Raw genomic sequence first — 23,946 nt, 5'->3', positions numbered from 1 at the left:
TCAGAGGACTGATATTTAAATATTGATTATGCCTTGTGCAAGTCACTTATGTTCTGTGGCCTAAGATTCATAATATTATCTGTAAAGGAAAAGGGGAGTTAGCTTGGAAATATTCCAAGGCTACAGAGGGAACCATGGCTTCTTGGGACTTTTTCTTTTTTGTCTTGCCCATCCCCAAGACTTTTTCTATCTTCCAAACTGCGCTTAAACCTTCCCCAAGGTGAGGTGGTTAGAATGGTGGTTGTGATGTAGCTGGAAGGACCAGAGTCCTCTCCTTGCTTAGCCTCTTTTATTGAGTTATGTGAGCAGGGTCTGCTGTTCTGGAAGGACCAGAGCCCCTAAGAGAGGCCATGTTTCAACAACCTGGTGTAGAATGCTAGCCAGGGGTCTGGAGAACTTCGTTCTAGTCGCTGCTCTGACACTAACTCTGAATCTGTTTCTTTCTTTGTAAAATAAGGCAGTTGGAAAAAGCAGTCTCTGAGGTCTCTTCCAGGTCTGACAGTCTGTGAGTCTATGAGGTTTGAACTCACTTTGACACTATGTCAGCTCAGTCTGTTTCATTAAGAGTTGAATGAGCCTTCCCCTGTGACTTTGGGTAGGTCACTTATCATCTCTAGGGCCTCAGTTTCTTCCCTTGTAAAATCAAGGAGTTGACTTAGATGATCTCTAAGGTCTCTTCAAAATCTAACATGATATTATGCAGATTTTATTGGAGGGAGGGGTTGGCTCCAAGCTTACTTTCAGCCCTGTCACCAAAGCAGAGGATTGCTGTATAGGTTTTACCTTCTCTCTGCCCTCCCCCTATCCCCAATTAGACTTCTTGAATGCCAGATATGAAGAAACAACTAATTATTATTATTATTATTGATAACTAGTTATTAGCATTGGTTTAAATAGGAATGAACTTAATTTCACTCTTTCTTTGCATAGGTGGGAATCTGCCCTAACAATTGCATTGTGGTTCCTGGAGTCTGTTTTTCTTTGTCCTCTGGGATGGTGTCCAGACTCCTCTATTCTAAATGTGATGCAAAATTTCCTTGTGAAAATTCGGAGTTGAGTGAAGGCCTTTTAAGAATGAGGGAAACCTGGGTATGTGTATAAATCAGGGGTGGGGAACCTGCAGCTTTAAGGTCACATGTGGTCTTCTAGATCCATAAGTGCCACTTTTTGAATCCTTAAGGATTTGTTCCTTAAAATTTAGATTCAGTCAAAAGATCTAGAGTTAAAGATCTTTTAAAGATCTTAAAGATCTAGAAAGCAGCAGGTACAGGTGATGGAGAAGGAGCCAATGTCTAAGAAGATGTTGAAGAGAGGAGAATGCCTGAGAAATGGTACTAAGGAGGAGATAATGTGGGTTGAGTTAGAAATATTTTGTAGAAGCCCATGGTGGATGGCCTCTCTTTTCTCAGCAAAGGAGGAGATGAAGTGACCCCATAATAAAATTATGGGGAATTCCCTTCTCCATGAAACCTGAAAAATTTTGTTTAATGGCAAGCAATTATAAGTATTATTTTATCCTAGAAAGAGCAATTGATGGTACCATATGATAATAACCACATGAAAACACTTTGGATAAATTTCCATATGACAGATGCGTAAAAGGCAGCTAAAGGCACTGGAATATTTGGGGAGCATCTCTAACCTCGGAAGTGACAGTCATATACCAAAAGACAACCACCGCAGTCAATGAAAGGCATATTCTTCGAACTGATTAAGAGAGGTCATAGAATACTTGATCTAGAGTTGGAAGGGGCAACATCTGAGGTCAATTCGTCAAACCCCGTTTCACAGATGAAAACATTGAGAAGCCAAGGGAGGTTCATTGACTCGCCTGAGGTTACAAAAGTAACAAAGTATCTGAGGCATAATTTGAACCTAGGTTCTCTGACCCCAGATCCAGGCCAGTGATCTTCCCACTGGACCAAACTGCCTCTGCATTGCAGCTGAGTCATACACAAGAAATCAGCATTAAAATAACCATAATACCCTAAGTACCGGACTATATTTTTCAAAGCATTTTTATTTATATTTCTTTTAATTCACAGAAGCTTTTAAAAGTAGAGAAGTGTAATTGTCCCCATTTGACAGATGGAGAAACTGAGCCCAAGAAAAGTTTATTGACTTATTCAAGATCATGTAAATAACTAGTGTCAGAACTAGGACTAGAAATGATTTCTTTTGATTCTTTTGCTAGTGTTTTCAAGATGAGAAATCTGGGCATAGGAAAAAAAAAAGACCCTTTGTTCTCAGCCTGGGAGGGAGGTTGGAAGGGAGTGGTCCCTGAGAATCTATCTGGGTATGACCTATATCACCTGCTTTGGGTACCAGCACCAGGTGTTGATTAGTTTTGAGTTTTGAAATCCTATAGGGACCTGTAGTTGGTTCCCATAGGGCTCTGGGAACCAGCCCTGAGCTTTTGAGCTAACATTGGTCTCCCGATCCCATGACTCAGGCAGAAGCCCAGCAGAACACAGGGGTCTCCTCCTCTTCCCTACCTGTAACCTCCCTCTGGGGTGCTCATGAAGTGTGGGGGAAGGAAACCTAAAGACCCTGTGGCATCCGCCCCCAGGGCTCACACCCAAGTGCAGCCAAGAACAGGAGCTTATCTTAGGGAGAGAGCTCTCCAAGCTGATGAAAGCCTGAGATTTTTTAAGGTGGGGGCAGGGAGGAAAGATGTGGTGTTAAAACTAGGCTTTAGTGGACAGGTGTTACCTCTAACCACAGTTTCCAAAGTGGATAATTGGCTATCCTCTGTAGTGGGGCAGGAGCTGGTCTGGGCATGGATATGAAACTCCCCATAGTCTCTAGGGACTATCCCTCTGGAGCATGGGTGAGTCACAGTGGCAAGGGAGTGAGAGTGAGCCACACCTGTGTCATGCAAAGAAAGAGAGGATACTGATTTCTAGAGTACCTAGCCCTGTCCTGTTTACAGTAGAGTCAGCCTCCAGATTATCAGTGCAGGAAAGCAGAAGTGTAGACATTTGGAAGCAGTGGATGAATTTCCCCCTTCCATGTTTTCTCAAGAACCTTTTTATTTTGAGAGTGTTTCAGGTGAGATGAAGAAAAAAAAGTTTTGTTCAAGCTAACATTACCTGGCTAAATGATGAGGACAGATAGGCCGCCAGTGTGATTCAAGAGGAGATTTGCTTCCAGTTAGGAATCTGCTATAGCTAATCAGCAAAGAATATTTTCAGAAACTAATTGTGCAGGTGGGTCCTGCTTTACAAAAATACAACTTTTGAAAATTCCAATTTTTTTTCGTTTTAAGTTAGAGACTGGGATTCCCCCAAAGGATACCTTGAAATAAAAGCTTCCCTACTGTGGCTAAGCATTTGTTTATGAAGCACTGGCCATTCAGGGCTGGGCCAGAATTAGACCAAGAAACTTGAAGCTTAAATATCTTGAAGTCTTTTACAGAAGAATTAGAAATCAAGATAAAGCATTTTATATTGAAGACAAGTCAGTAGCAACATAGGGTTTTCAAAATCTCTTGCAAAAGTTTTCAGGACAAGAGCTACTGTAAAAAGCCAGTCCATTCATCCATCAAGGGAGTGGACCAGAGGAGGAAGGTTGCTCAGTGGCTAGAGCTCATTCCCATGTAGCTCCTGAATAGCTCTTGTAAGATAATTTTGCCCTTGGCAGAGCCTGGTAAAGTGAGGATAAGATAGAGATAAAAATGGGGATCAGATTCTGGCATTTGTGGAGTCAGGGTCAAGTTGAAGATTGAGGGCATAGTGATTAGAATCTTGTAGGCATTTAGGGGAAAAAATCCCCAACCCCAAAGCTCTTTGTTAAACGCTCCTTTCTTCTAACTTTGCGTAGCAGAAATTTCATCTGTCCAAGGAACAAGTACACAATATGTATCAAGACCGAGGTTGCATACCCTGCTGAGAACAATTGGCAGGAAAGTTTGTGGATACTTAGTAAAAATTGTTACCAACATCCACTGCAGCTGGCAAGGTGCTTAATAGGCAAGGGGAGAGTATTCTTGTCCTCCACTCTGGGTTCGGTGGAGAGCAGTGTGAGTATCACACAGTGAATTTGATTCCCCAATTTTTTTGTTGTCTGTCATAAAGATTTGAATAGAAAAGTCCAATAGCCCTGGAGTGATTCAGTGTAGAGAAAAGAAAGCAAACTTATGTAATAAAAATAAGTGATTATATATAATAATAACAGTAGCTAGCATTTTTATAGCACTTTACAAAGAGGATCTCATTTTGTCCCCACAACAACCTGGCAAAACCGATGCAATTATTATTCCCATTTTCTAGATGAGGGAACTGAGGCACACTGTGGTTAAGGATTTGCTGAGGGGTCACACAACTAAGCAAATGTCTGAGGCTGGATTCAGGTCTTTCTGACTCTAGGTCCAGCACCCTATCTACTGCACCACTTGGTATAGCTTCCTGAATGTGCCAAATCATGAAAGTATAGAATGTCAGAGCTGGAAGGGAGCCTAAATCACCTAGCCCAAACCCTTTATTTTATCATGACCTAGCTGAGCTCCTGGGGAGGGGATGTATCTTGTCCACATACTCACAGTAAATTTCTAGAATCTGGAGACCAGAGAGGTATGCAGTCTAGTGACTTCCTAGTGCATAGGCAGGGATAAGTCTGTACAAGGTAGAGGGATGTGGCAGAAAGAGAGGCTACACCATTTTACTACCCAAGGTAAGTCTTTGTCCATAGCAAGGGCTCAAGAAATATGTTTGTTGGATGAATTCATCCATCAAAAAATTTCCTAAGGGCCTGTTATGGACAAGGCCCTTTGTTAGGCACTGTGGGCTTGGCTGTTGCCAACATGGAGAGGCAGGTCTAACACAAGGAGAGAGCAGTGGATGATGTGGAAGAATGTCTCATGAAGTGTTTGGTGGTATGGTCCAATGGCTTCGTGCTAGGGTTGGCTATAGAATGAAGAGGCAGTGATGGGCTGGTGGGCCAGAGTGGTTAGGATTACATATTGTGGGCAGCAAGGTGGCACCGTTGATGGAGCACCGGGCCTGCAATCAGGAAAACCTGAGTTCATATCCTATCCCAAACTGTGTGACCCTGGGCAAGTCACTTAATCGATAACCTGTCTCTGTATCCTTATCTGTAAAATCAGCATAATCAGAGCACTTATCTTACCACGTAGTTGTGAAGATTAAATGAGTTAACCTCTATGAAGGATTTTTCAAACCGTATGTAAATACTAGCTATTCTTCTTATTATTGTATATGAAGAGGCCTCCAAAGTCATCTAATCCAGAGGTGTCAGATGCACCGGCAAGCGGCCCATAATTCTCCCAGGTACAGCCAGAACCAGACTACAATGTAATTGGGATATAGTTAACAAAAATAAATAAAAACACAGTCACATGCAGATAATACTATGTTTTAAAACTAAATCACTGTGTGACCCACAAAGATCCTTATGTACATGACCTCTGTTTCTTTTTGAGTTTAATGCCAGTGCCCCACATTTTACATAGGAGGAAGCCCAGACTCAGTGTAGTTACATGACTTGCCAAGTGTCACACAGGTAGGAAGTGTCAGGTGAGATTTGTGAGTCCAGGCCTAACGCTCTTTCTACTGTACTACCCTACATACATAGAAGGTGACAGTGGGGAAATGAGACTTGGACTGATTTTTGTAAAATACAGCTGGGTGGTAAATGGCACAGGAGAGCATTCTGGGCAAGGGGAACATGAACAAAGGCTCCCTCATCTGATCCTCTAGCAATTATCACCCCTCTTAGGAGAGTCTTACGGTCCACTTTGTAGCATGTATATTGTAGTGTGCACATGTCTTACCCTCCCCTACTAGGGGGATAAGAGAGCAGAGACTGCCTTCTTCTTTTCTTTGTATCTCCCCAGCGCTAAGCCCAGTGCCATGGACATAGTAAGCATTCAGTCTAGGTTTGTTGAATGAATGAATGGGCACAGCATGTTTGTGGGGTGGTGCAGAGACAAACTCGACTCCAGTGCAAGGTATGTGTTGGGGAGGAGGAGGAGACAGATTGTGGAGGGCCTTAAAAGCCAGACAGAGGAGTTTGGACTTCATGCAGGGAACAATAGGGCTCCATTGAAGATTTTGTCTCCCAATCCGCCCTTCTGTTCCCAGAACCCGGGAGTTTAGAATTGAGATGCTTGGACTGAGCTCTGGGAGCCACGTGCACTTTTCTTCCAAATGGGCAAAGTGATTGCCAAGCCCTGCCTTTGAAGTTTCACAAAAGCAGAGAGAGACTTTGCAGCAATTCTAGCTACTGCGGCTAAAATCATATAGACCGGCAAAACACCATCCAAACACGCTTAATCCCAGTCACAGGATTAGTTTCTTAGAGAGAAGCTCCACCTATCCTTAATAGTTTAAAAATTGTTCTGGGGACCAGTTAGATTTTTAATTTTGCTGTTCTCTCTGGCAGTATGAGGGTGTGGGCAGAATTTTGGCTAATCAGGATTGATTTTAAATTTTTTTGGAGGGGGGTTGTTTCTGGGGAGGATGGGGGAAGAAAAGTTTCAGAGTTTTCATTTGGTTCTATAGAGCCCTTCTTATTTGTCATTATTTCTTTTGGCTCGGTAAGGGGGAGGGAGGAGCTGAGTGACTCCAGGCCGGGCCCCCTCCCACTGGGAGGAGAGACTGAATGAATCCACACCCCATCCTTGTCAGTCTCTCCTACCCCTGTGAAAGAGGTCTGAAGTTCTATCCTGGCAATCCCACTTGGGGAATCAACCACCAAGGTAAATATATGGATTATTCTAAAATTTCTGCAGCAATAGGGTGAGTTATTATTGATTCACAGAGCACGACAAAACATCACTGCATGAATTAGCAAACAGCTGTTTCTAATTTGAGTTTAGAACTGTACACAGAGGAACTTGTTTTACTGTTCACTCCTTTCATTTATAATGAATTTTAATCACCGCTACAGGTGAGAAAAATGTAGAAACAAGCTTGTATCTTGTGGAAGAAACAAAGGAGAGACAGATGCTAACAGATTTACAGTCTGTGATAAAAGGGATGTTTTGGTACACTTTACATGTAATTAGAGTGCAGCTGTTTTCAGTCCCAAGTCCACGGAGCACCACAGAATAGGGGTTCTGCTGCATTTCCAAGGGGAGTAAAGAAAAACAGTGATTCAACCCTGAAAGCATTTCGTTTATCCTGAGTTGAGCAGAGCATCCGTCCTACCAACCCTCACTGTGTCATTTGTTGAAGCCTGATGAAGATTATTTAATGAGGTGTTATTTCCAACTTTTCCCCTCCTCCTTCCCTCTTTCCCAAGTGGTGAAAAAACCATAAAACCTATCAAACTCAATCTTGGGGTTTGGGGGCTTGGGTTTTTTTTTTTTTTTTTAGGAAAAGTTTTGCCCAGCCCTGGACAGGCTGTGAAGTGGAAGGAGGAGGGAATCTTGGGAGACCTTATTATCCTGCTTGGCTCTTTCCAAACTGCCTGGGGTTTGTCCTTCTTCCTGCCCCCCACTGAGTTGCCCTCTTCAAGAATTTAACCATAGCAAACACTCCAGTAAATTAAATGTGGGGTGGGTTTTTTTTTCTTGGTCTGTTTAATTTCTGCAATAAAACTAAGGCTCAATTGCATTTTCAATTTCAGCACTAAGTAAATTTGTCTAAGGGATAGAGCAGTGCAGACTGCTTATATATTTGTTGAGGTCACGCTGGCTGTGTCTTCAAGGTGAAAGGCGAACTCCTGCCTTCTGTCTGAGGGCTCCAACCTTTTACGGGTAGGACATTGGGCCTGGGCTGGCTGGGGCTGTGCTTGGGTTATCACATCCTAACTTTGGTCAAAGGGTCTAGCATCTGACTCTAAGCCCTGCTGTAGGGGTGCTATAGATTTCTTTATTCTGCTTTTGGCTGTTCTGGGGATGCTTGGTTTCCTCTAGATAGGTAGAGAAGGACCAACCTTCCCCATGTTCTCTCTGCCCTCTCCCTCTCCTCTTCTCACTCTCTCCCTCTCCCCTTCTTATTCCCCCTCCCTTCTTTCCTCTTTCTCTCTCTATTTAGACCCTGCAGTGGGACTTCCCAAGAAAAGGAAGGGAAGGGAAGAAATGAGAGAGGGTTCATTTATTGAATCCAGGCATCATAAACAATAAATTCTGATTACAGTGATCTCAAAACATCCTATGCTGCAACAGTGATGGAGTTATTCTGACAATCCCTCTCCTATTCATAGGATTATATATTTGGATCTTTGAGGGATTTAGAGTTAATCTAACACCCCCATTTTATAGATGAGACCTAGAGAGGCTAAGTGACTTGTCTAAGGTCACACAGGTACTAAATAGCAGTGTCAGACCCTGAATCCCCGCCTTCTGATTTCCAAGACATCTCGGCTTTTCTGAGTACTTAGAGTAGAAATCATTCTTTTTCCTTCTCTGTGCCATGTACTCATGTGTCTTTGGTGACTCATGATCTCACCCACCATTAAAAGTACCTTTGAAATTCTTATGTAAATAATTATGGAAATTAGATTTGATTTATTGAAAAAAAATCATTTTACCTAATGTTAGTAGAGATCAACCAGACATGTACATGTTATATATAATTTTGTTTTCAACTAAATAATTTATATAATTGTTTTCATTTGAGGTTGTTAGCACATTAGAATGTGTTTTAAAAGACCCAGCAATTAAAAGAATGAATGTAAGCGCAGTTCCGCACATCAAGTCACCAGGCTCAACAAGCACCATTTTGATGTGCAAAGTACCCCTTAATGGAGACAGCAGCCATCTGTTAAATAAACCATTAGGAACAGTATAGAGACAGGGACAGTCTGCAAGGTTTAGCTTCCAGGTTTGCCTCTATCAGGCCCAGAGGTAATGTTTGGATGGGAACAATCTGTGTTCCCCATCCCAGTTTGCTCATCTGTAAAATGGGGCTAATAATACCTGGTGGTACTCATTTCACAAAGTTGTTGTAAGGCTCAAATGAGCCAGTATGTGTAAAAGGCTTTTCAGTAACCTAAAAGTGCTACGTTGTCAGTTAGTTTATTATTAAAGTCCCTATTCGGTGTTCATATTTACACATTCTACCTTGGGAGAGTTGTTCATCCTTCATTCGCAACAGTAATGATTCTGAGAATGAATTAGGAGAGTAAAGCACTTTGGACGATGTCATTAAAGTTAAGTGGGAGTACCATTGGATTTTTAGAAATCATTTTACACTTAGCTAGGAGGGAGTGTATCTATTATTTGAGGTGGGAGGGGCACCTGTATTTGGAGCTTCCAACAGGTATACTTAAGCTAGTCAAGTGGGGCAAGCGTGTGGTGGGCAGTCAGTGTCTCTGGTGAATCAGAGACTAGGAACAGATGTCTAGGGATTGGATGAAAATCTGGTTTATCTACTTACTTCAGGAAGCCACAATAACAGTTACATTCACTCTAGCCTGTCAGAGGTAAAGAGGAGGCAGGAGGGTAAAAAGGAGACAGAGATTATCTTGTGAAAGTGAGAAGCCACCATTTGGAATGCTAGAATAGGGAGGGGATCTGTGATTTCTCCAGTTCTAGGGGGATTGCCCCTCTGAAGAAACAATTTCTACTAGTACAAGCTGCCAGTCTCTTTCCAGCTCAGGATCCTAAAGAGTTGCCTGGAGCAGTGAGCTGTTCAGTGACTTACCTACGGTTGCACATCCATTGTGTGTTAGTGGTAAGATAGGAACTCAGAATTTCTTGACTCCAAATGCACCTTTCTAACCACTTTGGCTTAGTTACCTCCTACTATAGTTCATAAATCAAGGATATGATATATAAATACCCTTCTCCTCCCCTAATAGAAGAAAACTAATTCCCTCCCCTCCTACAATAAATAAATACTTTCTCATACCTCTCATTGAAATAGAAATATCAGTTAGAGGGCATAGTGGATAGGGCTGTACTTGGAGTCAGAAAGTCCTGAGTTAAAATCCAACTTCAAATGCTATCTGTGTGACAATTCACTTGTCTGCTGCCTGCCTCAGTTTCCTCACTTATAAAATGAGGATAATACTAGCACCTACCTTCCAGGGTTCCTGTGAGGATCAAAGGAGATAATATTTAAGTGCTTTTCAAACTGAAAACGCTATAGAAATGCAAACTTACTATTAGCTATTATAAATTGTAAGCTACTATTGTTAGCTGTTATAAATTACAAGCTGTTATTGTTAGCAGTTATAAATTGGACGCTGATCCTAAAGTCACTGATCTTTGCAGTACAGGGAGGGTCCTGTCTTGGCAGGCCAAGTGGGCTTGTCTCTCATCCATTTGCAGAGACTACCCCAAGAGCCCATATCAGGTTCAATGTAAACTCCTGAATTAGAATTCTGCTATTACTAGAAATAATAACAGCTTGTATTTGTCTATCCCCTTCCTCTGGGGAGTTCAAATTGTCATATGGACATTATCTCATTATCCTCAGCAGTGTCCTGGGGAGGGAAAGAAGGGGAATTCTTCTGCTGATGGGAGAAGAGGAGCACCAAGGGTTCATGGGATCTCCCAAGTGTCGTACAGCATGTTAGGAGTAAAGCCCCATATGGAACTTAGGTCTCCTTGTCCTGTACTCTACTTTGGAAGTTTCAGTGTTTAACTGTCATGGAGGGAATATTAGTGTAGATAATTCAGATGGCTTTCTAATTAAAATAAAAACCTGTCACACCTACTTTGCCTGTTGCATTTTCTTTAGGATAACATTAATGTGCATTTGCGCTGTCTGCAAATATGGCCTAGATGCGTGCTGTGCTGTGAACACCTGCCGGTATTTACCTTAAGTTGCAGGTAGTCCACAAAATAATGAAAAAAGTACTGGGTTGATAGTCAGATGACCTGGATTCAAATCCTGACTTGATACTTACTGTTTGTGTGACGTTGGGCAAATGACTAAATCCTACTTGACCTCAGTTTCCTCCTTTGTAAAATGGGAGATAATAAAACTTGTAATACCTGCTTCGTAAGGGTGGAGGTAGGACAGGCAAGTAAAGCTCAGTGCAGACTTTTAAATGCCATGTAAATGTCTGGCATCATCGTATTTCCTACTGTTGTGACCATGGACAAGTCACTTTAACTCTCTAGGCTTCGGTTTACACCTATGTAAAATGAGATTAGATGATCTTGCAAGTTATTAACATCTCTAAATCCCATAACAGTAGTAACAGTATTTATGTATCACTCTAAGGTTTGTACTTTGCAATTTTTACTTTACAAATTTAATCTTATTTCATCTTTACAACAACCTTGGGAAGTAGGTGCTATTATCCTCATTTTACAGATAGGGAAATGGAGGCTGAGAGGGTGATTTACCCAGAGTCACATTGCTTGTAAGTTTCTGAGGACAGAATTTGAACTTGGGACCTTCCAGTTTCAGGACCAACACTATGTACTGCAACATCCATCTCATCCTCCATGCCATCGTTGGAGTTATTTTTTCATAGTCTGAGGGTTATCATTTGCAGCCTTATTCTTTGGTATTTCAAAGATGTTGTGTGGTTTGGCTGTTTTTAGTCATATCTGACTCTTTGTGACCCCATTTGGGGCTTTTTTTGGTGGTTGTTCTTGAAGATATTGGAATGGTTTGCCATTTCCTTCTCTAATTCATTTTATAGATGAGGAAACTGAGGCAAACAGGGTTACATGACTGCCCAGGGTCACACAGCTAGTAAGTGTCTGAAGTTACATTCAGACCCATCACTACCCCGTGAGCCACCTACCTTCCCCCTTCATTTTGCAGGGTTTGTTTCTAACCCAGTACCAAGTTAGTGGAATGAATGACTTCCAGTGATAAGACCTGAGACAGCAATCCCAGGAGCAACTAGTCAGCTTGACAAATGATGGGGTGTGTTTGGGAGGGTGGAGGAGGTGGGAGTAGGCTTAGGTGTGGGGAAGGTAGAAGAGCTGGGGGCTGAGAAGATGTCTAAGGGATGCACATTTTTTCAAGAAAAAAGGAATTGAAAGTACACTGAAAACCGAGGCACCAACATTTGGTCGACATTTGCATTATTTCACACCCGAATATTAGTGTCCCGGGCGCCGTATGCCGTGTGAAGGAATCAGTCTGCACTGTATTTTAATCTGCTCGACTGTCTCGATGCTCTTGTCGCATTCGAGTTTTCACAAAGTTGCTCTTGTCTTTGTTATAATAAGATCTTCAATCTCCTCTGCTCCGTACTGATTGTTGACAGCCTCTTAATTGACTAGGTCTAGAACTCGAAGGAGAGCTGGTTGTGCTGTGACTGTGGCTGGGCTGCTGGACACCAAAGTCTCATGAGGAGCCGGGAGACCTTGCCAAGTTGTTTTCCTGGCTCATTCCACGAAGACTTCCTCTTTCCCACTGAGGCCTCCGGGCCCCATGGTGACTGAGCACTGACAGCTAACCCTCCCCCTCCTTGCAGCCTCTTTCTCCAGCAATCTGGGCAGCCTACTGATGACCCTTTCTGGGGTAGAATTTGGGTCACATCGGAGGAGGGAAAGGGCCTCTAAAGAAGAGCTGGCTTTTCTCATAAAGCCTCTTGCTCCACCATATGTCCTAGAAGGAGAACCCTGGTGTTTTGGAAGCTCATTCTGGTTGTGGGTGAGAGAGAAAGATAATGATAATAGTTTGCATTAATATAGACCTGTGATTTTACTGGCAAGGAAAATTTGGGTGAGGAAATTCTAAAGAGGTGAGATAGCTAGCTACTTTTCAGCTTAACTTTCTTAGAGAATTGACAAAGACACTTAAAAGATTGAGTGACTTGCCCAAGGTCACATAGCTAACTAGGTGTGAGAGGTTGTGTATATGAACCCAATGCTTCCCCTTCATATAGTTCTGTAGTTAAGATCTACAAAGTATTTTCCTTACATGGCAAGGTAAGTAGAAGTATTATTTGTTTTTTCCATTTTTTACAACTGAGGAAACAGAATTTTAGAAACTGTCACTCACCCTGGATTTCTAGTAAATACAGCAGCTATGGCCTGAACCTGACTGGGGCTTCTGACTGCAAGTTCCTATCTGGGTCCTCTTTACTCCATGGCCTTGGAACTATTACTACTGACACCTTCCATGATTTCTGTAGAAAGCAGCGGTCCTTTGACTTAAGGAGTAATGTGCAACTTTTGCATTTTTTCCTAGAGAAGGTTGGTAGAGAGGAGAATGTTAGTGAGTGACCTTCACTTGGTCTTTGAACACTTGGTGTCATGGAGTGCTGCCTACTTGGCTTTGTGGCCATCGTAAGGGGAGAAGGTGATGTGGCTGCTTTGGCATCATTTGCTTATTCACCGCAATGGATCTGTGAGGCCATCCATGAGACTATTCCTTCCAGTGATACAGATAGCAACCTGGCCACACTTTGCCCATCTTGTGAAAGTCTTGTCATTGTCCTCCTATTATTGTCCTCCACCATAGGGTCTAGAACTAGAGATATTTCTTTGCTTTCTCTTACCTTATAAAAGGTTTACACATTTTATTTTTACACTATACACACTTTTATCCCAATTCCTCCAAACAACCCTCTGCTACAAAGTACATTTACTGAAAACAATTGAGCAAAGCTGCCTCTTGGTATTGATTGCCACTGGTTTCTCCAAAGTGCTGCTTTCCCATGTTTCTTTGCCTTCGTCATACTTGTCATTCTTTGTGGTATAGAAATCTTTTGTTACATTCGTATCCCATAGCCTGTTAGGGCATTCCTGGCATCATTCTCTTAGATAATGAATGTTTCCAGCCAGCTGGGGAATAGAATTGGCTAAATTGTTGATCTCTGTGCACATGTTGGTGACGGGGCACTCTGCCCTCTTTCTGTTCTGAAACCGGTTGGAAAGAACTTCAGTCCATTTCTTCCAGAGCTTCTAGTTGTGGCCACCCCCTCCCCACTCCCCACTAAGGAACATCTTGCATTTCATCCTCATTGCTATTCCTAGAGAGAGAGCCTCTGTATTTAGAAGACATCTGATAGAGACTCTAGGACGGTGCTGGTACATATTCTTGGAACCCCTTGATATATGTGCTGAGCATAGGCCCCTGCTCTCTGCCCACCTGAGCTCTGCTGCATCCCAATCCCATCCCATCCCATCCCATCCCATCCCATCCCAGGGATGGCTTATGTTCCAAAGCCTGTCTAATGTTCTTTTTTTTCTTAAACTTTTTATTGAATTTTCTTGTCTTTTTAATACTGGTTTAGGTTCATGTCTTCAATGATGACAGAAGCCTGGGAGTAGCCGTGTGAGTCCCGTTTCTGAGAGTCCCATTTTGCAGGATTAGCCGTTTTTAATGACTTTAATCTTCTTTTTGAAAGTGATTCCCCCCCCCCTTATTCTCTTAAATTCCTTTGATTGCATTAATGCAGAATTATTATTCCAAGGGAAGGGGAAAAATTTGGGTCCAGCATTGGCAGATGTTTGACACTATGTCTTAAAAATATCTTCTGATGCCCTCACTTGTGCTATGGCTTTCTTTAGATGAGCTCACTGCATATCTACCTCTACCCCACGTTAGAGAAATTGCGGCAGTGAGCCTTATTTATTTCTTGTGATAAAATAACTCAGAGGTAGGAGCAGATATTAATACAGTGATAGGTGCTTAATTAATGCTTGTTGATTTGATCCACCTTTGTACAATAGAAGTAGAGAAGGGAACAAGCATTTATATAGCACCTACTATGTACCAGGAATTGTGTTTAGTACTTTGCAGATATTATCTCATTTGATGACAAAAATTATCTTTCTCTTTCTCCCCCCATTCCTCAACTCCCTTTTCCTTTAGGGTCCCAGAAACTTAGAAAAATGACAAATCTCATTTGACTCACCTCTGTACAAGAGAAGGGAAGGGAATAAGCCTTTATATATAGCACCTCCTATGTGCTAGGCTTTGCGCTTAATGCTGTACAGATATCTCATTTGATGACCATAGTAATCTCCCCTCTCCTTTCCCCATGGGGCGCTAAGAACTTTTCCAAATGACAGGTTTCATTTCTCATCTCTTATCTCCTGGCTTTTGAACAGGTACCCACTCACTTCCCACTGTCTCCCCATTTTGTAGAATTGCTAGCTTCCTTCAAAGCGTAGCTTGGGTTCCCCTCTCCCAAATGAGGCTTTTCCTGATTCCTCCAGCTGTGAGAGCTCTGTTGCTCTTAAAATTACTTTTCATCATTTCGTCCATCCTTTGCATTTGCTTATCTGTGTACATGTTGTATCCCTAGTCAAATGTAAACTTTTTGAGGGTGCCAGCTGGTTTGTCTTTGTACCTCAGGCCTCTTGTAGAGGCTCTTCTCCTTAACCAACACTTCAGTGTTTCTTGAATTGAAATGCATTGAAGATGCTTCCCAATCAATGAATGCACCAAATCTCCAAACCATTTAACCTTTTTTTGTGATGTAGACCCCTTTGGCCATCTAGTGAAGCTTATGGACCCCCTTCTCAGAATACAGCTTCTTAATGCATGAAAAAAATGTCTGTTATTATGAAATAAACCAATTACATTGAAATACATTTATAAAATTATTTAAAAACAAAAACAAGGTCACTGACCCAAGGTTAAGAGCTCCTCATTTACAGGGTAAAATGACAGCTGGACACAAAAAGTAGCTTTTTTTTTTTTTTTTTGAGGCAAACAGCAATTTGATTTGTCAACTTTTTATGTAAACATGGTCAATTTCCCCAATTCATCTTCTTCAATTTAAAACAACCTCATTTCATTTGAATGCAAATAATTATCATCTCAGCAAGTGCTCAGTTTTGCCATCCACACAATAAAATGCTTAGCCTTGTTTTCTAAAATTGTTCACAAGTCTGCCGTGCTCTGTACCTACCTCTGAAGCAGAAAGCAATTGGAGCTTGGGGACTGAAGAGAACTTGACTTTTCAGGTCTTTTAAGGGGGCGTGTGGTCCTCCTTTGGACTGTATATATAGAGGGATTGCTTAACCAGAGTAGAGACTTTTAAGATTTGGGGAGGGGGAGAGAAGAGGGGAAGGAGCAGAGATTGGATTTATACTGAGGTCCCCCTCTGTTTAGACACCTGAAGATTGGTGGTGCCCAAACTAAAAGATGCATAAAAGGCTGGTGGGCTGTTTTGGTTTTTTGTTTTTTGGAAAAGAATGACCTTCTACCACCATCTTGCCGCTTTCTGTCTGATCTCTTGCCTTCTACTTTCATTCAGAACTTTTCTCTAACATGTAGTGTTCTTGGAGGAGCAAAACCTCTTAGCCTATTGGCTTATGGATTGAATTGACCAAAGAGTCTGTGTGCATTACAGCAACAGATATATTTTGATATGGTGGAACGTTGAGAGCAAAATCAAACAAAAAACCCAGCCCAGCCTACCAAGTTGGGGGCGGGATCACTATGTGCTAGTGAACCAATCACCCTAGTTCCAGACTTCGCTTCCTTCTCCATCCCTTTTGTCTCCTGGCCCCTGGAGAAGCCCAGCTGGCGTGAGTTGGGAATTAGCAGGCAGTGATCCACGGTGCCTTCCCACTGAATGTAATCCAGGAAGTGGGCAGCCAGCTGGATTGTTCCAGTCCAAAGGGCCCAGTAATGTGAGGCCCCCAGGGGACCTCATCTCCTTTGCTTAGGAAAGGAGCCGTTGCCGGTGGTATCAGAGGGAGAGATACTACTAGGAAGGAAGGAAGACTTGGGAAGCTGATGTGACTCACAACAATTTGGTTTCCAGTTTGGGGGAGCATTCGGGAGTGATGGGAGAAGACAAGCATTAAAGTCTGGAGCTACACGGGGGCCTGGGTTTGTACTTAGCTATGTGGAGCATCTTTGTCGGATATCCACGTCTGATTAGTGTGCTGCCTTTCAGATCACTGGCAAATGGTTAGGGTTGTGCTGCAGCAGAGCCAGGGAGCAGTGGGGCACGTACGTCCTGGCAGTGCCAGTGAGGCAGCCAGTCCCGTTCCATCTTAGGAAGGAGGAGGTTGATTGGTTTTGTGTAAAGGGCAAGAACTTAGATGGTTTCTAGACTAGGTTTTACGTGAGCATCTTCTCAATTTCTCTCCACAGCTATGAGTTATCCTTTCAAGGCGAGAACATGTGCTTCTGAACTCTGCCTTGGTGTATGAGTGTATTTGTGCATACATGCCTGTGTGAGGGGGTGTGTGTGTGTGTATGTGTGCACGTGCCCACTCCCTTACATGAAAGGCCTGGGAGGCCACTTTTATTGGCTGCTTTAAGAAATAGTTGGAATGGGATCATTAAATGTTTTATAAGGGTAAACGGTCCTGTTTGTCTGGGAGGAAGCAGAGGGAGGGAGGGGGAGAGCAGAGAGAGCCGCTTTGCTGGGTTTACACACACACAAAAAAGGTCAGTCAGCTTAATTTAATGTTTTGTTTGTCTCTCCCCTCCCCCGCAGCAGCTCTGTGGCCTATTTCATTCATTATTAAGTTTTATATCCTGCTTGACATGAAACGTGATCTTTTCAACTGACTACACAGGACGGCTGGCTTCATTCTGTTCTCCTTATCTTTCGTGTCTTTAGTAACTTAACTTTTCCCCTCTCGGTCTGTGTGGTTTTGTTTTTTCTTTGACAGCCAATTTTTGTTTGTGTTGTGGTCCAGAGTCCACTGGGGAATTGATAGAACTGGACAGTGCCTCCTCCCCTTAGGTAGATAAAAATTTCTCAGCTCTTTGATGAAGCCTTGCCTGACTCTTGCCTGTCACTAATAGGTTTATAGACCCCCCCCTTACATTGTGTTTGGATCCTTAATGAAGATCCCTGGTGAACTGGAAACATCCTCTGATGGGCATCAGTGTGAGGACATAATGCCAAGCCATTTTATTGGGGACCTCAGCCCTTTTGGTGGTATGGCATGTACAGATTTATAAATGAGAGGGAAATTTCTCCTTAAGTGATGGGGACTCAAGGGACTCAATGGTCTCTTTTAAATTCCATTTACTCCATTTCCATTTACTTTCTACTAAGGTCAAAGTTCCCAAACATTTTGGTGTTTTCTTTTTGTATTATTTGGATTATGCCATCCTTCTCTTTCTCAAAGAGTCATGTATGACATTTATTCACTTAGCAGTCAGTTAAAATGAAGTCAAATTAATTTGGGTTTTGAGATTTTTTTTGAGGTGGGGAGAAAATTTTCTGGGACTCTTAGAAATACCACTCTATATTACCTTGGAGCGTTGTAGATTCAGGGATTAGGACTTGGGGTCTCAGTGATTGTCTGCTGGTCCAAACTAGCAGAAGGGTAGATGAAAGGAAGACAGCCCCTTACTGTCAGTGGGAAGTTTGCCCTAGAGGCCTCCCCACTCCAGTGATGACTTCCAAGTTGTCATGTGCTCTTGAGGTACTCAGCTTCTTAGAGCTTACCCTGGGATTTAACCTCTTTGGGGAGATATAGGGCCTTGGGGGACTATGGTAGCTAAGAAGGCCATGGATAGGTGTGTTATTAATGGAAAAGATGTTTCCCATTAGTATCTGGCCAGCTTCTTGAGAAATGACACTGTGTGCTGTTTGCTTTCCCAACATCCTTTATAATCTGAAAGGCATCTTGTCCCCGTTTCCTCTGTCTGCTTTTTTGATCTGTTTTGTTTTCTCTCTGCCCCCCTGCCCCTCACTCCCAGTTTTCCTCTGAGCAGTTGGTTAGCTGTGCAGTAGTAGAAGGCACAGTGTTGTTGAGAAGCTTTGTCCTTATTTCACAGATGCCCTGGGAATCGTCTCTAATCTCCTTTCTGCTTTCCCATTACAGATGGTGATGACGACCCACAGCTCTCCTGGGTGGCTTCATCTCCCTCCAGCAAAGATGTTGCGTCACCTACTCAGATGATAGGAGATGGGTGTGACCTCGGCATCGGAGAGGAGGAAGGGGGGACTGGCCTGCCCTACCCGTGTCAGTTTTGCGACAAGTCCTTCATCCGCCTGAGCTACCTTAAGAGGCACGAGCAGATCCACAGCGATAAGCTCCCCTTCAAGTGTACCTACTGCAGCCGGCTCTTCAAGCATAAGAGGAGCCGGGACCGGCACATCAAACTCCACACGGGCGACAAGAAATATCACTGCCACGAGTGCGAGGCGGCCTTCTCCCGCAGCGACCACCTCAAGATCCACCTCAAGACCCACAGCTCGAGCAAGCCCTTCAAGTGCACAGTCTGCAAGCGTGGCTTCTCCTCCACCAGCTCCCTGCAGAGCCACATGCAGGCCCATAAGAAGAACAAGGAGCACGTTGCCAAGTCGGAGAAGGAGACCAAGAAGGACGACTTCATGTGTGACTACTGTGAGGACACCTTCAGCCAGACTGAGGAGCTGGAGAAGCACGTCCTGACCCGCCACCCCCAGCTCTCAGAGAAGGCTGACCTTCAGTGCATCCACTGCCCGGAGGTCTTTGTGGACGAGAATTCTCTGCTTGCCCACATCCACCAAGCCCACGCCAACAAGAAACACAAGTGCCCCATGTGCCCAGAGCAGTTTTCCTCTGTAGAGGAGGTCTATTGCCACCTGGACAGCCACCGGCAGCCAGATTCCAGCAACCACAGCGTCAGCCCTGACCCCGTGCTGGGGAGCGTGGCGTCCATGAGCAGTGCCACCCCTGACTCCAGCGCCTCTGTGGAGCGAGGCTCCACCCCAGACTCCACCTTGAAGCCTTCAAGGGGCCAGAAGAAGATCCGGGCTGTGGACCGGGAGGAGGGGCAGAGCTGGTCCAAGGTCACCTACAGCTGCCCCTACTGCTCCAAGAGAGACTTTAACAGCCTTGCTGTCCTGGAGATTCATCTGAAGACGATTCACGTGGACAAGCCTCAGCAGAGCCACACGTGCCAGGTCTGCCTGGACTCGATGCCCACGCTGTACAATCTGAATGAGCATGTGCGGAAGGTCCACAAGAACCATGCCTACCCCATGATGCAATTCAGTAACATCTCTGCCTTCCACTGCAACTACTGCCCTGAGATGTTTGCTGACATCAACAGCCTCCAGGAGCACATCCGGGTCACCCACTGTGGCCCCAATGCCAACCCTGCAGATGGCAACAATGCCTTCTTCTGCAACCAGTGCTCCATGGGCTTCCTCACTGAGTCCTCCCTCACGGAGCACATCCAGCAGACCCACTGCAACGTGGGGAACTCAAAACTGGAATCCCCCGTTGTACAGCCAACACAGTCATTTATGGAAGTTTACTCCTGCCCATATTGCACAAACTCCCCCATTTTTGGCTCCATCCTAAAGCTTACAAAGCATATTAAAGAAAACCACAAGAATATTCCATTGGCACACAATAAAAAATCTAAGGCAGAGCAGAGCCCAGTTTCTTCTGATGTGGAAGTCTCATCCCCTAAAAGGCAGAGACTCTCTGCTAGCATCAACTCCGTTTCTAATGGTGAATACCCATGCAATCAGTGCGATCTCAAGTTCTCCAACTTTGAAAGTTTCCAAACCCACTTAAAACTGCATCTGGAGCTGCTTTTAAGAAAGCAGTCGTGCCCTCAGTGTAAAGAAGACTTTGACTCCCAGGACTCCCTCCTGCAGCACCTCACGGTCCACTACATGACAACCTCCACCCATTATGTGTGTGAGAGCTGTGACAAGCAGTTCTCATCCGTGGACGATTTGCAGAAGCATTTGCTGGACATGCATACCTTTGTGCTGTATCATTGCACTCTCTGCCAAGAAGTCTTTGATTCCAAGGTCTCCATCCAAGTGCATCTGGCGGTAAAGCACAGCAATGAGAAGAAGATGTACCGCTGCACGGCATGCAACTGGGACTTCCGGAAGGAGGTGGACCTGCAGATCCATGTCAAACACAGCCACCTGGGCAACCCCACCAAGTCGCACAAGTGCATCTTTTGTGGGGAGACCTTTAGCACCGAGGTGGAGCTTCAGTGCCACATTACCACCCACAGCAAGAAGTACAATTGTAAGTTTTGCAGCAAGGCCTTCCATGCCATCATCCTCCTAGAGAAGCACCTGCGGGAGAAGCACTGCGTCTTTGATGCAGCGGCCGAGAATGGCACAGCCAATGGCATGCCGCCAGCAGGCAAGAAGGCAGAGCCAGCGGATATCCAGAACATACTCATGAAGAACCCTGAAGCCCCTAACAGCCACGAGGCCAGCGAGGATGACGTGGATGCGTCAGAGCCCATGTATGGCTGTGACATTTGTGGGGCGGCCTACACCATGGAGGTTCTGCTGCAGAACCATCGTCTGAGGGACCACAATATCCGGCCTGGTGAGGATGACTGCTCCCGGAAGAAGGCGGAGTTCATCAAAGGCAGCCACAAATGCAATGTCTGCTCACGGACCTTCTTCTCGGAGAATGGACTGCGGGAACACATGCAGACCCACCGGGGTCCCGCCAAGCATTACATGTGCCCGATCTGTGGGGAGAGGTTCCCGTCGCTATTGACGCTCACAGAGCACAAGGTGACACACAGCAAGAGCCTGGATACGGGTACCTGCCGTATCTGCAAGATGCCCCTTCAGAGCGAAGAGGAGTTCATCGAACACTGCCAGATGCACCCCGACCTGCGTAACTCCCTCACTGGCTTCCGCTGTGTAGTCTGCATGCAGACGGTCACCTCCACCCTAGAGCTTAAGATCCACGGCACCTTCCACATGCAGAAGTTGGCGGGCAACTCGGCCGCCTCCTCCCCCAATGGCCAGTCACTGCAGAAGCTCTACAAATGTGCGCTTTGCCTCAAAGAGTTTCGAAACAAGCAGGACCTGGTAAAATTGGATGTCAATGGCTTGCCCTATGGCCTGTGTGCTGGCTGCATGACCCGCAGCACCAATGGACAGGCGTCTGGCTTGACCCCACCAGAAGCTAGCGAGCGGCCGTGTGGTAGCCTCCGGTGTCCGGAATGTAGTGTGAAGTTTGAGAGTGCGGAGGACCTGGAGAGCCATGTGCAGATGGATCACAGGGATCTGACACCTGAGACAAGTGGGCAGAGGAAAGGTGCCCAGACATCTCCTGTCCCCAGAGTAAGTAATCTTGATTATCTGTTCCCCTTCTTTGCCTGGAACTGTCCCCCTCATTTATGGTGTGGGAAGATTTCTGTAAAATGGAGTCCACAGGACTGTTTTTGAGCCAGCACATTGTTGGACCCTCTGGCATTTTGGTGCTAGAGGCTAGGTGTTTCTTCTAGTTAGTATTGAAAGAGGGAGCCAGCCCAGGTGGGGACAGCTCCTCTTCCTGCCCTGTCTCCTTCCCACTTCCCTTCCCTGTGCACACATGTGCTCCCCCCACCCCTTTTGTGGACAAATCTTTTTCTTTTTGACACGAGTTAGGTATCAGTGGGATCATAGGGTCCATAGTAGTTGCTTGCCTGCTTGTTCATTGATTGGAGATGGAAAACACCTTAAAGTTCATCTTGTCCCAACCTTCTCATTTTACAGATGAAGAAAATTAAGCCACCTCCCCAAATTAATTGACTTGCCCAAGTTCACACAGATAACAGAAATAATAAAAATGAATCTCAGTTTATAGCACTTCACAGGTTGATGGACCATTCATCCTACCATCCTAGCATCATCTTGGGAGGCAGGTAGTACAGGTATTATTATCCCCATTTTGCAGAAGAGAAAAATGTACCTCAGATAAGTAGAATGAACTTACCTTTGGTCCCTTGGCCAATAGATGTGTTTATTCCTCTAAGAGGTGGGTTGAGAGATTATAAACTGAAAGAATTTAGAACTTGAAAGCCCTTTGAGGTCTAATCTTACCTTCTCATTCACATCCATTCATCACTTTCATAGTGTTGAAAGAATGATACATTTGGAGTCAGAAGACTTGGGTTCAGATCTTGGCTCTGACACTTACTATCTATATGCCTTGGGCAAGTCTCTATTTCTCTGGGTATCAGTTTTCACATCTGTAAAATGAGGGGAATGGGTAAGGTGAACTCTAAGGTCCCCATTTGATTGTAAAACCTATGATTTCTGATCAAAGATTTGAACTAAAGTTTCCCAGTCCAAATCCAGTTCTCTTTCCACCATCCTCATCTGTTTTTCACAAGAACACTTTTCTGTCTACGTCTGCCACATGTGGGTTTGGGGAGCCGAGTAGAGCAGCCCTGTTCTTGGTGACTGTGGGGCTTGGGTCCAGAAGGCTAAGTGAAGACTTTCTATAGGAACTGCACTCCTCCATCTGGCTGTTTGCTTCTCAAGCATTAGACCTGTAGGCCATAGGATTCTCTCTGGGTTTGTGTTGTTTCCAGATGGGTGGAGATGCCAAATGTTTCCTAAGAGTAAACTCATCCAGGTGCTACTGTTGCTGGCCTTGAGGGAGGCAGGATTTGGGGCTGTAGCCTTTTGCCACAGGTGCTTACTATGGACCTGTTTGCTGGTGGTGTTTGGGCTTGGAACTTACAGTAGACTAAGCTGGGGGGCAGAAGGTGGGGAGAGACAGAGAGAGACACATATAGGGAGATAGAGAGGGACAGATGGAGACAGAGTGAAGAGAGAGATTCATATAGAACCCTAACATGTTTGCGCTGGGAGAACATTTATTTAGCTCAACCTCTTTGTTTTATGGAGATGAAAGACAAGCTGGAAACATATTCAGATGGACTTGGAAAAAGCATACTTTTCCCAAAGAGATGATGTCTTAGCCAGTATAGTCACATCTGGAGCTTGACAGATGTAACAACTCACCAGGTTGTTCTTCTGAATTCTCCATGACTTTGGATATTTGGAGGCTATGTTGCCAAATCTGGCCTCATCATGGGATATGGCCCCTGTTGCCCTTAGGGAGCCACAAATTGCCCAGAAATTGAATCTTGTCTAGATATCAGATGGAGATTTGGCCAAGAAGTTCCTCAGACATAGTAGCCTAGTCATTCTGTAGGGCAGGGGGTGGTGGTGAGGAGTGATGGAATGTTCCACATCTATAGGAGTTGGTTGGAAAAGGCTTTGTCCAACTAGTCTCACTGGCTATTAAGGCCACATTTAGAACCCTACCTTCTTTGGCTGTGGTATCTCCAAAGGGCCTGGGATAGGACTACCCTTCAATCTAGGCCCTCTAGTTCCTTAATCTCAAGGAGCTTAAATTGGTTGAGATTAAAAAAA

The 23,946-nt window shown here is 44.4% G+C and overlaps 1 protein-coding gene across 6 annotated transcripts in view; it reads left to right on the top strand.

The window, feature by feature from the left end:
- Positions 1-23,946, top strand: part of ZNF423 (zinc finger protein 423) — a 417,541-nt gene that overhangs the window by 232,832 nt on the left and 160,763 nt on the right. For 5 of the 6 annotated variants that reach the window (XM_072632160.1, XM_072632164.1, XM_072632159.1 and 2 more), the window contains one exon: positions 18,638-21,861. In XM_072632160.1, coding sequence (XP_072488261.1) covers positions 18,638-21,861 — 3,224 coding nt within the window. Of the gene's footprint in view, positions 1-6,530; positions 6,719-18,637; positions 21,862-23,946 lie in introns of those variants that run through there. The other variant, XM_072632161.1, reaches the window with a different exon arrangement.

This window comes from Notamacropus eugenii, chromosome 1 (assembly GCF_028372415.1).
Source record: "Notamacropus eugenii isolate mMacEug1 chromosome 1, mMacEug1.pri_v2, whole genome shotgun sequence".
Classification (NCBI taxonomy): domain Eukaryota; kingdom Metazoa; phylum Chordata; class Mammalia; order Diprotodontia; family Macropodidae; genus Notamacropus; species Notamacropus eugenii.
This window is presented reverse-complemented; position numbering and strand designations above follow the sequence as displayed.